The 15334-nt window shown below is 40.0% G+C and overlaps 2 protein-coding genes and 1 pseudogene across 4 annotated transcripts; 1 reads left to right on the top strand and 2 right to left on the bottom strand.

The window, feature by feature from the left end:
• Window positions 1–22: 22 nt before the first annotated feature.
• Window positions 23–3938, bottom strand: LOC145484107 (DNA-directed RNA polymerase II subunit RPB7). 2 transcript variants are annotated; one of them, XM_081462728.1, is made up of 9 exons: window positions 3898–3933; window positions 3695–3804; window positions 3448–3544; window positions 3238–3300; window positions 2801–2851; window positions 2280–2345; window positions 1749–1820; window positions 1253–1286; window positions 23–1174 (listed from the first exon to the last, which is right to left on the bottom strand). In XM_081462728.1, the coding sequence occupies exons 1-9, from the start codon at window positions 3907–3909 to the stop codon at window positions 1161–1163; spliced, it is 519 nt and encodes a 172-aa protein (XP_081318854.1). In that variant the 5' UTR covers window positions 3910–3933; the 3' UTR covers window positions 23–1160. The 2 variants fall into 2 exon arrangements, with proteins under 2 accessions (XP_081318854.1, XP_081318853.1); XM_081462727.1 differs by having other exon boundaries at window positions 23–1286; window positions 3898–3938.
• Window positions 3939–3964: 26 nt separating this feature from the next.
• On the top strand, window positions 3965–14479 carry LOC145484102 (MAP3K12-binding inhibitory protein 1-like). Of its 2 annotated transcripts, XM_081462722.1 has the most exons (10): window positions 3965–4075; window positions 4153–4278; window positions 5111–5216; window positions 5750–5811; window positions 5975–6077; window positions 7645–7710; window positions 7871–8029; window positions 11749–11846; window positions 12759–12818; window positions 14397–14479. In XM_081462722.1, exons 1-10 carry the CDS (start codon window positions 4016–4018, stop codon window positions 14469–14471), a joined length of 915 nt encoding a protein of 304 aa, XP_081318848.1. In that variant the 5' UTR covers window positions 3965–4015; the 3' UTR covers window positions 14472–14479. The 2 variants fall into 2 exon arrangements, with proteins under 2 accessions (XP_081318848.1, XP_081318847.1); XM_081462721.1 differs by lacking the exons at window positions 11749–11846; window positions 12759–12818; window positions 14397–14479 and adding an exon at window positions 11427–11742.
• LOC145484109 (histone H2B.1 pseudogene) lies at window positions 8808–10735 on the bottom strand (annotated as a pseudogene).
• Window positions 14480–15334: the final 855 nt, after the last annotated feature.

Below are 15334 nucleotides of genomic sequence, written 5' to 3'. Positions count from 1 at the left end.
ACAATGGATGCATTTACAGTGATTTACTAGTAAATTAAAAAATCAAAGTTTATATTTTTGTATTTTCTATCTGTTCTTATCAGAGACATTTGCCCATTATTAAATGGTACATGTGTACATGTCTGTTGAAGATGTTTATATTGAAAAAAAAAATTTACAAATCTTTACAAAGCGAATAAAAGAACTAAATTTTAACACAAGTAATGCAGTCAGACCAATTGCCTTTGTTACAATAAGTGGCAAACTCAAGATTTACTTCCTTAAGGTTTCTGATTCAGAAGATAAGTATCATTTTTGCCCAGGGGTGGGGGAACTGCCCTAAGAAAAGGTCAGAGATGTTCATTAGAAAACTTAATTTCACCCCTAAAGAAGACAATGTAGGTGTGCCTCAAGCTTTATTTGATCCCTAAAAGATACCACTTAAAGTGGAATAGGCTCAATTACCAGCCTCTGTTAGAGAAAGGAGCCTGCGTTAGTGGACTGGACTCAAGAGACCAGTGGAAATGTAGCCTAAAAATGAAAATAATAGCGTGTTTTTATCATTATTTCTTTGAGTGCACTCTAAAAGATACTTTGACAGCTAAAATAGTGGCATTTCGTCATGAACACCCTAAGTGAGATCAGAATCCTTGATTTATACCCCTTGGTGAGACAATGAGCACCCCCGACCTTTTCATATGGGAATTCCCAGGGGGTTTTGATAATAAGAAATACATGTAATATAACATGATGTTTCCTTTGGAATGATACAGTGCAACATCTTGTGTGTGACACCTTGTCATAATAGTGCTTTTCATCCCTTCTTTCTGAAAACCCACAACTATCTTAAATTTACCCATTTGATTAAAACTTTGTTTATGCAGACATCTTTGGTCGCTGCTACATGGTCTGTAGTGATGGTGTCTAACTGTTTTCATCAAAGGGTGATAAATATTTTAACATGTTTTTGAACCAGATAGGAAAACAGTCATAATTTGCATCACTCTGGAAAAACAGCCTGATACAAAAATATGCCGTTGACGTGGAATGGACAAACATGTCTTGCCAAGAAAACATCTCCATGCTTTTCAGCTCTTTCTGATATCTTGATTAATGAATGTTTCCTCTGCCACTGAAAGGATCTAACTACATGAGGTGCACCATCAAAAAGGAAAGCTCTGTTAACTAACAAGACCTGCAACAACAACAACAAGAGGACGTTTAAAAAGAAAATCTGTGGAGTTTATGAAGATAAATGACAACTGGCTCTTACCCAAGTAGTCATCCATAAGTGAACCAATGGCAAACTGTAAATAGATGAAATAAATTGTTATTTTGTTGAAGGACCATGGTGTACAGACTGAGTGCAGGGAGGTGTATGTAAATTACCAAGAGCTTAATATTCTCCTCTCTGCCTAACCTAACTCTGTCAAAAGGTATTTTATCATACCACCTTGGTTGAGCTGAATTTTCTTGGACGAATTTGAAAATGCCATCAGTTTGTGAATGTTCAGAGTTGCCCATGCTGTATGGACAACCCACACGCAGGCCAAATCACTTTTACTGGTGACTGCATATCTCTGCTTGCATCATATTACTTTACAGGAGAAAATATTTGCATATTTAAGCAGAGCTGTGTGCTGGTAGAGTAAACAACCTGAACCTGCCTTGAACTATTGGATTAGAATTCTCACTGCAGTACACGTAGATCACTTCAAATGTGGAGTTGAGCAGTACATGCACACACACAGCTATATACATGTACTTACAATATCTTTAGCATCAACCCTTGTTCCTACAATTCTGAGACGTATTTCATCATCTTGTTGTATTACAATGTCCTGTAAACAGAAATAATTTAGAAACACATGTGATGAGGCACTACACCCAGTAAAGTTAAGAAGGTGGATACTCATTCCTTGTGGTGGAGAAGTTCAAGGGCAGATACAACCTAGCAGGTGTAAAACCCTTGGGGAGTTTAGAGGAATCCCCCAAACCTTCTCCTAAATCTCTGGGAAATCTAAAAATCTCAGTAGGTTATCAGAAATGCCTTTTCCTGCATTCTAGGACAAAATTTAAGGATTCCAGTTGAACACTCTAAGATGCAAGGGGGACCACAGCTCTCACTGTCAGATCCCCCCTCCAGAGTCTGCTTACATGTACATCAAATGATACAGATTTGGAGAAATCAAGACTGTCTAGCACTACTGGCATGGGACAAGTAATAAAAGGAGCAAACAATGTTCTTAATAAGCTTGATAAAAGCCGAGTGCTGCAGTAATAATTTTGCAATACCGTACCTCATCTTGTGTTTTGTAGCATGGTGGATTAGAGTTTGGGTCAAATTCCATATCGGATGGGATAGACTGGAAATAATGCGAACACAAGTTTAAGATAACAAGGCTTGAGTCCAGACAAATGAAGAATAGAAATCATGATACCTATTGCTGTTTATCAAATCCCACATAACCAAGGAACGAAAATTTAAGGTGGTTCTGAACCTCCTCTACAGATTTTTTTTACCTAACAAAAAAATGCATCATACATGTGTCATGCTCATTACAATTCGATATTAGGACCGGAACTGAGTGATAGAAGGTACTGCATCAGTGTATCACATACACTTTGTCTATATTTCCTTGCACAAGGGCCCCTTGTGGACAAAGTTAAGTGCTGTATAAACTCAAAGAGTTGTAATAATTCACATGCAAACTGCACATCTTCTATCAGAGCGTGCCATGATGGCATAACAGCTGTCAGAGTATACTCATCTGCACTATTTTATGACTGGATAACAAACTTGACAGTTATTTGTACTTACATGTCTTGACACAAAGCATGACAGAGGACCAATCTCAGTAAACAATCCAACCTGAAAAATGTTGAGTAAAAGGTACAGGTTAAAGTTTGGTTTAATTCAAGGAATTGGAGGGGTGGGGTGGGAAGGGCAATCATCTGGCCCCATTATCGCCCACCGCTAATTCCATAATGTAGACCTAACCAGGGTGTAAATAAAATCAATGTCAGGGGACGAAACTACACTGTACTATTCTGAACAGTACCTCTCTTACAGCACTGTGGTAATTTGAATTTCCCAAGAAAGCTTTTTTTCCCAGTAACCTTGAGCAAGCAAAGAATTAACTGATCCAGAGTCTGGTGCATGAATCATAAGAACACACATACAGAGCACATGAACATTTCTTAAAATAAAAAAGTACAGGATTTATTTTACATGTGCCATTTGAAGTTCTTCTATACCTTATTCACTTGAGTAACAACTGCATCCAATACCTCTCCCTTGAAAGGCCTAAAAACTATAGCCTGGAAAAAGAAATGTGATCCACATTAAAAGAAACATCCAATCATTTCATTCACTTAAACTTCTACATTGTCAAAAAAACTTTTACAATAGTATCCTACCAAGATACTCTCTTAGCTTGTTTGAACGGGCTTAGAAGTTCCATTTACCTTGTATTTTACAGGATAGACAACAAATCCTCGGCCTGGTTGGATGTGGCCCACACCAATGTTATCAATCGTGGTGACAGCTATAATAAACCCATACCTAAAAACACATGCATAAGTCATTTGAACCAATGATTATGAAAGCTTTGCATGTGTAAAAGAACACTGTGCTCTCCTCCATGTATGAATTATTACTTCTAATACTTTTTTTAACTAAGTAGACTGAGACAACTAACACTTAAAACCTTACTTTCCACTACAAGTTCCTTCGACTTCGGTGAATAGCTTTTGCTTCACTGTTTGCAGCAAGTTTGGACCAAAATATCGTGGATGAAGCAAAATTTCGTGCTCCAACGAGATCTAAGGAGGAAACAATAATTAGCTGAAAATATACTATCTTATAAACACCAAAAGATCGCCGTTTTCAGGGCAAAGATTGAGGGAAAGACTTACATGGTAAAACATCTTGCCTCAAACAAGCATAGATGGCTGAGCGACCGCGCAAAGTTTCACTTTGTAGCCTGGCAAATTGGTTTTTCTTGGGAGAATTTGTTTGTGATCGGTGAAAAACATGGAACGAGAAAATGTTTTGGTGAAGATTTTCCGTTTAGTAGAGGGTTTTATTCAAAAGGTAATGCATTTTAGTTATTTTTAGGGAATACAACAAGTGTCAAAGATTCATTTTGTTTCTTTTTTTTTTCCTTGCAGCTGTCTTTACCTTCAGATGTTGTGAGTTTGACTTTCAGCTGTGAGAAAATTCATAAAATTGGAGTGAATGAGTTGGCAGTCTCGGAAAATCTTTCTCAACTTGTAAAGGACTTTAAATCAGTTCAGGTAATAAGTCTTTTTCTTTGTGTACTTTGGGTGAGCAGCTTTCTAAAGGTCAAAGTTGTATAGTTCAGATAATCAATCAACCCATTAAATTATGTTAATAATAAATGAAGTATTGCTACTAACCCTGCTAGGGGTGTTATAAATCCATTGTGGGGTAACCCTGAGATAGTTGTTCAGGGTAACCTGGCCACAAATGCGGTTCTGTCCTCGTGTACCGGTTCACAAGAACTAATACAAAAGACGTAACAATGTTCAACAGCTAAACAAAGGTTCACAAAGAAAGGAGTACAATGGTTATTCCCTCTATGTACCAGTACACCAGGACACAACCACAAATGCTGGAGCGAGCGGGGTGGAGGTTGCCCAAGATGGGCTCAAGATGTGGGTAACTTGCTCCTTGGATTACCAGGATTGGAAGACACACTGGCCTTATGATTAGTGCATTAGACCGCAGATCAAGAGGTTCATTATGTTGAGTTCTTGGGCAAGGCTTGTTACTCTGTAAAGTGTCTTGCCCAAGAACACAGTCAACATACACAATGTCCCTGGCCAGGGCTTCAACCCAGACCGCTCGATCTGGAGGACAGCACACTAACCATGAGGCCACTGCACCTATCTACCAACCTACCTTACCTACCTACCCACCTACCTTATCTTCATCAGGGTGGTTTATAAAAATTATTTCATGAGTGAGCCGTATTACCATGAGGTAACACATTTTGACCATACACATGTATGGGTTCCAACATGACCCTGTGGTAAACCAAAGTTGCTTTAATTAATTTTGACTTCTTCCCACACATGTGTTGACCAATTTGTTCCTTTTTAACAGGACAGTTGTGGTGCCAGGGTTGACAAATCAGAAACTGCTGATGACACATTGACAACTCCTGCAGCCAAGAAAATGAAGTCAGATAATAAACAGGAGCAGAATGATGGTAGCTTTATATATATTTATTAGAACTTGAATCAATTTGAGCTATGCTTCCCAGACTTATTAGCCTGTACAGTAAATCAAACACTGTTGTTCCAGAAAATATCCATACCCTTCCCACAGAAGGTTTTTGGTTTGAACTGGAAAATTGTTCTAGTTTAACTTTGAGATCCCATCCCTCATGACCCTTCCATGGGGTGGGTGAGGAACAGCAAATTTTGGCTTTGTGGTCTTATAGCTGCTTCTATTTGATTATCATTATTATTATTTTCATTAACGAAACCACTGAATTTGGTGTTATTTGGATAACTTAAGTAGGGTTTCATTAAGGGCTGGGTGCCCACCAGGCACCAGGCAAATTGACCAGCTGAAAAGACATTTTTGCCCAGTTGGGTTAACCATCTACAGGAAGGTTTTTCTTATAAAGAAGTTCAGTTCAAATAGTTTTGCCCGCCTGTGAAAACCAGTTGCCCTCCTGCTAAAAACATTAATGAAACCCCTGCTAAAGGTGGGCTGGTTGTAATATATACTCCGTAGTTTCAAATGGCATTCAAGAATTGGACAGTTCATTGATCCAAGTCAAAGCTGCAAAGTCAGAGGTATGACACAAATTATTTATTTGGTTGTTTAATGTTTATTTATTATTTTTAATCAAGGACAGTGACACTATTTAAATTTTTTTAATGATTTATTTGCATTTGTGTACAATAACTTCAGCTCAGATTATTTCTTTAATGTATTTTCCCGTGTCTAATAATTCAGATTGATAGAAGGATTTCAGCATTCATACAACGGAAACGTGTGGAGGTGGACTTGCTCAACAAGAGAGAATTTTGTAATGTTATTGACACAGGAAATAATAACGGTAAGCTTTTCAGTAGCAGATTTGAAGTAATAAGGGAAAATAAAAATGTGCAAACCACGATCATAACTGTTTGTATCTCAGCAGGGGTATTTTGCAGAGTGCCAAACGCCAAATGCAGAACGCCAAATGCTAAATGCACTGTTTGCTTGTGGTTAGTTTAACTCAAATTCGCTTGTGGTTAGCTTTCATTTGCTGGAAAGGACCTCATTATATTGTATTTGGCCCTTTCTAACAAATGAAAGCTAACTGCAAGTGAACATGAGCAAAACTAACCACAAGCAAACAGTGAATTCAGCATTTGGAATTCGGCAAAATACCCCTGCCATTTGTATCTTAGATTCCTTACAAACACTTTCAACCCTGATGTCAAAATATAAATTCTCATTAACCGCGTGGCCATGGGCCGAGCACGGTTCGTGGTTTACCCGTGGTTTATTTTATTATTTTTTTTGTTGGTGACCAGACACAGACCTCCGCTCGGCCAAATTTCGAGTCATGCAACGTGTGATGTTTGTTCACCAAAAGCTGTTGAAACATTACATTAATACACAGACAATTTTACAGATATTGTTTTCTTTGTTGTGGGTAAAATACATTTTCTTTTGGTTTTATCGAAGCGTTGGATTCGAAGGCAAATAATAAATACGCTAAAAAAAAAGTATTACGTCAGCCATGGAATGTGCTGACGTTGCAGCTTTCACTTTCGCTACGTGACAAATAAAATCATGTTTACTTTGCAAGTTTATTTCGGCAGAAGCGACGGTCATTAATTTATGTGCAGTTTTGCTAGTATTGTGGTTTTAGGCAAATGAAGTAAATTTTTTGGCTGTTTCATCGCAGCGAGTTCATAGATCGGAAGGAAAATTAAATATTTGCAAGCTAAGCAAAGAACATGTCAGAACATGCAAGGATTACGTCATTGGTAGGGAAATAACCACCGTACTAAAGATAGCCGTGAATAACGTAATTCTTGAATTGTGACTCGTGTGACTACTTTGCTAGCCCTTTACTCATTGAAAAACCAATTAAATTTAATCATGACTTTTAATAGTGTTATTATCGCTGCGTTCGTATCGTTCATGCCCATACATATCCCGAAGAAAGTTCCAGATTAAAAACATTCCATCATCGGAGATTTCACAATGGCTACGAGTACGACTGATGGTGCAGTAATACAGTTTGCGTTGATCACGTGATGTGGTGTCTACAGTAATCAATGAATCATCAAGGATTACTTTGGAATGAGCACTGTGTTGCAACTGTAGTGCTAAGGAAACAGTTAAATTTTAAAAGCACGGTTATAAGATCTAACAGATCTTCTTGTTACTGATCTTTTTGTCTTATAGTATTAGCTGTGGGAATTTGATGTATTGTAACCACTTAAAGCTCTGGTATTTAAATAGAGATTCTCCTTACTGGTCTTGTATGTTTCTTATGGTGCTGGCTGGGGGATTTTAATGGAATATAAGGCCTTTGAGCCTGCACATCACAAAGCCCGCACAAAGTCTCCATTTATCCTTATGATCTGTGACTTAAGTCTTGATACCTGTTTCTTCATTTACTGCAGAATTTAGATGTGCACGGACTGATGCAGTGTTTGTGCGCCGGCTTGGACAAAAGAGCCATATCAAAGGTTAGAATTATCAACATTCTCAGTGGAACACTTGAAAAACTTCTAACAGGGTCGAGTTTACATCTTTCTTAAGGAACATTGTTCTAGTTACGCGTCATTTGAATGGGGGAATTCTTTGCTTCTCAGGTTACCTCACTCTTCTCTGTTTGTTATGCCACAGTTACCCAGGTTGAAAACACAAGCACCACAAGCGAGGCACAAGCATTAGGACCCGAGATCTCAAAACAAACAACCCAACCTTCTCAGCTGGAAGCAAGGTTTTGTCCTGGAATAGAAGAACGTCTCAGGAACGTGGAGACACACCTTGGATATGGTCCAGGTACAATTTCATTAAATTATATTGAGACTGGCTGTTGTGTTAAAAAACTGTGGGTTGTTGTACAGTTCTAAACAAAATCCATCCCTGTGTACCCATAAAGGTTGGCACACACTTGGGGACATGTTGCAGGGATACATTACTTGTGAAAAATTTTGGACAGTGTCCAAAAATAAAACAGTTGGAAATTTTTAAGTGTCTGAAATTTAGAGCATCCAAAATATTTATAGCACAGTGTAAAACTTTTAACTAGCGCCAAGGCTCTTGGTTTCCAGTGTGGAGCAAACCCTAGTTGAGACACAGCTCAAGATACTTATTGGCTTGGTAGAATGTGTTATTTTCATGTCAGTGTCTCTGTGAAACCTTAAGGGGTGCAGTAGAGCTGTCATTTTCATAGATGTTGTTTCAATGTAATTCCTGTTTCATTGGCCCAAAGCATCCGAAATTAGATATGAAGTGTCCAAAAATTAAGCATCCGAGATAAAGCATCTGAAAATTTTTTGCAAGTAATGTGTATATCTCAGGGACTCATTCATATGTACACATAGGATGCCAGTTGAAGGGCCAGTTTGCTGGAGCAGTGATGTCAAATTGAAAATTGAGGTCACTTTTATCCCTGCTGAATTTCATGCAACATGTAGTCCAGGAAAAAATTGTCCCTATAACAGAACTATTTTTTTGCCAAAACCTTTGCTGCAACATTTACCCCCTTTAATGTCCCAAACTCTAAGGGCTAACTGGGGGTGCAGAAATCACAATTTTCAGGTAAAAATTTGGAACCTTTTAAAGTTGTGCGACTCTTTATAGCAAAATGACATTGGGATACAGGGCCCCTAAACAAAACTGAACAACAAAAAACTTTCACTTAAATTTATAACACACAGAAAATTGCTAAAGCTAAATGATGTAATTGTGATTACAACAACGAACAAAAAAATTGCTAAAACTAAATTAGTTGGAAAAAATAGATACCCATTGCTATGTATATGGCCAATAGGCCCCTGTTAAATACATAAACTTCGATTCGATTTATTAAATTAAAATTTAAAAACGGATGTAAAATGTTTCGCCAGGTTATAACTAGCAGTCTGTTTCACAGAACAATTTTCTAATGTCTGGCGAATTCTGTTGAAATATCTTGATTCGTGGCTTGCATTGTATCGATGTTTGCGAGGAATACAGTAACCTGAAACAGGAAGTTTATTTGCTGCTTGTGTACTTGGTCACAGCCTTCGTTCCTTCGCTTACGGCGTGCTTCGCAAGTTCGCCGGGCAGAAGCAGCCTGATGGCGGTCTGGATCTCGCGGGAACTAATGGTCGACTTCTTATTGTAGTGTGCCAGTCTCGAAGCTTCTGTGGCAATGCGTTCGAAGATATCGTTCACGAAAGAGTTCATGATGCCCATGGCTTTGCTGGAGATTCCAGTGTCGGGGTGAACTTGCTTGAGAACTTTATAGATGTAAATGGCATAGCTTTCCTTGCGTTTTCTTGTTCTCTTTGACTTTCCTTCGGTCGCTCCCTTCGCCTTGCCGGCTTTTTTCTCGCCTTTCTTACCAGCTACTTTCGGTGCCATGTTGTAAAGCTTGATAACACTTCAATATGTTGACCTCTGTATTTATACGAAATACGCGCTCGGATCAATTAGTATGCGGATCGAAAATCCGCGGCCGCCATTGGTACGCTGGAGAAGAATGATCACCATGAACTGCAGCGGAGCAACTGGTGTCGGAAATTAAATATTTTGTTAGGAATTTCGTTTGTGCCGCCCTCGATTTGTGATTTTTTTTACCTAAAATCGAGATGCAGGTGTATTATTAGGTCTGTCGGGCTTTGAAATATCAAAGCGTCTCTCTCGATGGTGAAATTTGAGCGGGAAACAAAATTCGCCATCGCCGCCAAAATTATCGTAAGCTTGTCATTTGTGATTTGAGAAACCTACGAACGCCGTTACCGTAATTTAGCCAATTTGCAATGAACTAATTCACTTTTCCTTTCAAGGGACAGGAACGACGTTTAGGCGGAGCGAAAGACCGGCACTTGGTAGCGATCGACACTCGATCGCGAAAGTCAGTTTCGCACCACGATCACGACTCGATTCGCGCGCTTAGGTTTTCAACTTGAGGGAAGCGAACTTGGGGTAATTTTCTTTTGAACAGGGAGTGTGTGGAAGACTGTAGATATATTGTTACAGTACTGACTGGCATAATAAAAAAAAACTGTCAACTTAACGGAAATACATTCGTTGATCATGACTTTCGAGAGATGTGGTGGCTCCAAAAGGAGCCGTTGTGCTGGATTTCTTCTAGGTGCTTTGTGAATCTAGCCGCCAAATCCGTACAGAGTACGTCCTTGGCGTTTGAGAGCGTACACCACATCCATGGCTGTTACGGTCTTCCTCTTAGCGTGCTCGGTGTACGTCACAGCATCACGGATGACATTCTCAAGAAAAACTTTGAGAACTCCACGGGTCTCTTCGTAAATGAGGCCAGAGATTCTCTTGACACCGCCACGGCGAGCGAGACGACGGATGGCTGGCTTGGTAATGCCTTGGATGTTATCTCTCAAAATCTTACGGTGACGTTTGGCACCCCCTTTTCCGAGACCTTTTCCTCCCTTTCCTCTACCAGATATATTTCGTGTACTTCTTGAAGACAAACAGCAAGAATACTCTCTTATCTTACTAAAGTAATAGACATACTAGAAACTTTAGAGCGAGGGTTATTTATACTTGTGAGTCGGACCTCTCAGAAAACATATCCCTATTTTTGATTGGTCTGCTTGAGAACAAAAGGTTTTTATTATTGTAATGAGTCATAATTATTTGCATAATTATGATGCTAAATATGCAGAATTTCGATCCGTTCTTTCCTCAAGCTTGATCGTTTCGGTATCTAAGAGTCTCAAGATAAACGCGACCTTCTAGAGTCCTTCTAAGGCGGTGAAATTTTCTCCCAAAAGCTTTAAAAAATAACCGCGTACAAATTTGCATCATTTTATCAATTTCACTTTCTCAACTTTAGCTTCAATTTTGTCACTGTTCGGTTGTAGCTGATAGTCCGGCTATTCATAGTTAGTAGAGGGGCTATTGCAGCTCCCAAGTAAAGTCTTCCCTGAAATCTTGGGAGTAGAATTGTGCAATCAAAGATAACTAATTTAAGTCTGATGGGCAAAGCTTGTACTAGAGTAGCTGAAACTTTAGAAGCTCTTGTTTACTTGTTTTGGCGCTCATCGAGTATCATCAGCTGACTCAAACGATAATTGTCATCAGATGGCCGCGTGGAGCCGCGTGAGTCTCATTTGGGCCTGCTTGAGTAGAGGGTGGTAAGAAGTATATGCGTGACACGTGGCATGGGCAAATATTTAGAGAGGAGCCACATCAGCTTTAGTTGGTTTTCATGCAGGTCCTCTATCCTGGTCGAATTGGAATTTGGAGAAGTTTTGTTTGGAGGGAAGAAAACCGGAGAACCCGGAGAAAAACTCTCGGAGCAAGGCGAGAACCAACAACAAACTCGACCCACATGTGGTACCGAGCTGGAATATTGGTGGGAGGCGAGCGCTCTCACCACTGTGCCATCCCTGCTGCCCTAAATATTTGTTAAAATTTATACGGGAAACGGGATCCGCCCCCCGCCCCCGGCCAACCCCTTTCGTTCTCCTTTGAGGCAAAACCCACTTGATACGAACCACAAACATATATTTTGTTACTTTTGTGGTCATGTCTAGGGAGGCCTGTTCCATGTGACGTGTACAAAAGACTCGCCGATCTCGAGGAAAAGATCTTGCACCTCGAAGGACTCTCGCCGGAATACTTCAGACAAAAAGTGAGTATCAACTCTGATTTCCACTTTCAGCATCTTAATTCTCCCTGATGTTTGTTTTGTTCTCTCTGTGTTCTTATGAAAAAATTTGCCTGTCGGTCAGAACTTTTTCTGGTCTACACGTTTCGGACTTCAGGTTGTTTTATCTGAACTAAAGAGAAGTTAGAAATTGATCTACATGAAAAAAAATGGGACGTTTAGGTTTTGGGCGTTCCTGATTTCGCACGTTTAATGTTCGGACACTTTTTATCTCATTTCGGACAAATTTCTGACTAAAATTTCGGGCACTTCAATTGCTGAATTATAGCAAAGTAAATTTACGCCTCCAAAAGTTGAATTAGTTTGAAACAGCATCTGTGAAAATTAAAGTTTTCACTGCACTTTCAAGGTTTTAGAGATCTTGTGACACTGCGGACGAGAATATAACACAAATTCCATCAAACCGTTACGTATCTCAAGAAGTTTCAGCTAGAGTTCGCCCCATGAAGAAAACTAAGAACTTTGGAGCCACTAAAAGGTTTATACAGTACTGTAAATATTTCGGTCGCTTAAAATTTTCGGACGCTTTTTTTTGTCCGAAATTTGAATTGTCCAATACCCTGGTCCGATATTTTTGGTGACGTTCAGGTGCAAGTTTCGCGCCGTTACCATCGGTTACGTGTTTTCCCGCGTTTAGAAGCCACCAGTACATGTTTCTCTCGATCTTGTTACCCGTTTCATGTTCCCCGCGCTTTCCATCTTTCAATTTTTCCCGCGTTTTTCACCAGTATATAATGCAGTTATATACTGGTAGTAAAAGTCATAAAAGGAAGATCGCTTCTTTCCAATTCTCGGGAGATGGAGATTGAGAGTAATTTCCTTTTTCCAAAATCTTCGCTGGAGGTGTTTACTGATTTCTTTCGTTGTGATTTTTAGGCTCAGAGTATGAGACATGGACGAATATCTTCAAGTGGAGAAATGACTGATTCTACTCAGGTAAACAAACTCTTTTTTAGCAACCAGAAACTGCAAGGGACCCCATACGATAAACGCTGCCAACGTAGGATCTACGAGAGATCTCGGCTGATCAGCCAAAAAAATGTATGAAGACAAGCAATAGACTGCAAGGCTGATACTACGTGAAAAACGACCCGTGCACTATGCACGGGTCATTTTGCAATTTATGTGCGTTGGCTTTTGGGCTGGCGTTACATATCTTCGCCACACAGTGCTGACGAGTCCCAAGAAGGGCGAAACAGCTGTCCACTGTTGCGATCCTACTTTATCGGTCCTTGTCATGTTGGTGTCTCGAAACGTTTTTCACGTACTATCAGCCTTGCAGTCTATTGCTTGTCTTTTCTAGCATAACCTCTTCGTATTTTAGTCCAGATAACGGTTTACGGTTGAATTTTTATTCATTGACACCCAATTTAAACCCTCATTTATCAACATCCGAGCTTAAGTTTCTATCGATCAAGAGTAAGCGCTTGTTGAGCCAAACAGATAATGAGTTTGTCAGTAGCGAGCCCCGGGGGGAGGTACTTTCAGAAAAATTGAGTGGGGGTGTGCGGCCCGCTTCCCAACACCCTTACCCTATTTATGACCAAAATCTGCGATATTCCCTACCCTATTTAAGACCTGACCAAAAATTCGAAACCCTATTTATGACCTGACCAAAAAATTCGAAACCCTATTTATGACCTGACCCTTAAATCAAAACCCTGTCTCAGACCTGCGTTATGATTGGTTCCCTAGTTCAGACCAATGTTAAGTTACCATAAACATAATTTGTGAAGGGCTTTTGTTGTTTTTCTTTTCGATAATGATGAAAAAGTGGCTTCTTCTTAAAAGCTTACCGATATGAAGGCTAGAGTGCAACAACCATACCCTATTTATGACCAAAACGGCTGAAAAACCATACCCTTTGGGGCCGCACATACCTATATAGCCCATATAAGGGGATACCCCTGCCCCCGGGAGCGAGCCTCATTCACCAACTGCAACGGCTGTTTTTTTCTGGGTTTTTCTTTATCTGGGTTGTTTTCAGTCTCGGGGGGGGGGGGCGGGGGGGGGGGAGGGCGCTGCAATTTGAAAATGTCGGGGATGCTCGTTGTTTTGCTTAGGGATATAAATTAAGGATTCTGATCTCACTTAGGGTGATCATGTTGAAGCGCCACTACTTTTTAGCTGTCAAAGTATCTTTTAGGGTGCAATCGAAGAAATAATAGTAAAGGAACGCTCTTATTTCCGTTTGTAGGCTCGATTTCTGCCAGTCTCTCGAGTACAGTCTGCTAGCGTGGGCTCCTTTCCTGATCAGCGGCTGGTAATCGAACCTATTCCGTTTTAAGTGTATCTCTAAGGGGTCAAATAAATCCCGAGACACGCCCAGATTGATCCCCTTTAGGTCTTCAATCAGGAGCCTATAGGTTTCTGATTTAATATAAATTTCCAACGAGCATCCCCACTTTTTCATATGGGATCTCCCCCCCCCCCCACCCCCCTCCTTTTGAGCCCGGGGGATTTCAGTACTTCGCTTTACAAAGTAGGAATTCGATATTTTTCTTCTACTGACAGAACCTCACGTTAGATGCGATTGATGAGCGGATCAGAACTTTGCGGCACTCACTCTCCAAGGGACATGCGTCATAAACAGTTCGGTTTCGCTTCAAGTTCAGATTTAGTTCAGCGCTCATCTCACGGTCGAGGCGAAAGGAATTCAAGAGCTTCACCTTAGCTTACAGCGTCACTTTGGAATACCATCTGTAATACAACGAACTGTGAAATCTTGGAAATGTATTTTTTCCTAGGGAAACTGGTTTCGTGCGTCCCTCCTCTCCCCCCCTCCCTTGTCCTGTCCTGTCCTCTCCCCTTCCCTTCCCTCCCTAAAATTTGCTTTTTGGCGAACATTTATACATATTATAACCAGTGTCTGAACTAACATCAGTTTTCTTCACTGCTCATTTGGCATTGTCTCAATCTTTATTGCCTCATTCTCAAATGAACATTCTATTTAATAAATATGTCTCACTCTTTTCCAGTATGTACAACATTTACAAGTCTCTTCATTTACCGCTCATGCTCTTTTCTGGATATTTTTGTGAGGAACTGACAATTTTCTCAGTTTATCTTTTCTTCCCTGGCAGGGATGGCAGAGCGTGTTTTGAATGATATTCTATGTATTATGCAAAATAAAATGGTTGTTGTTGCTGTTGTTATTACAAGCTATCGCCAGAGGCGCTAACTTGTAGGGGGTTTGGAGATATTTGTAAAATTAATACTTCATGTATTTTTTGCTTGAAATTGGGGGAACTTAAGCCCCTCCCCGTACCCCCTGGCTCCGCCGTCCCTGTCCTGCTTAGTTTTAATATTTTATCTATACACGAATGCTGTGGGGAACTCATCTTTTTTTTCGTAGCTCAGTAATACGATGGAATCGAAGGACACTTAAGTCAAGACAATAAATTAACTGCTTTGTATGAAACGCCTTCATCAAAGTGAAGAATTTTGGCGGA

Source organism: Orbicella franksi, chromosome 4 (genome assembly GCF_964199315.1).
Source record: "Orbicella franksi chromosome 4, jaOrbFran1.1, whole genome shotgun sequence".
Classification (NCBI taxonomy): domain Eukaryota; kingdom Metazoa; phylum Cnidaria; class Anthozoa; order Scleractinia; family Merulinidae; genus Orbicella; species Orbicella franksi.
The sequence above is the reverse complement of the archived record's forward strand: the minus strand, read 5'-3'. Positions and strand labels throughout refer to the sequence as shown.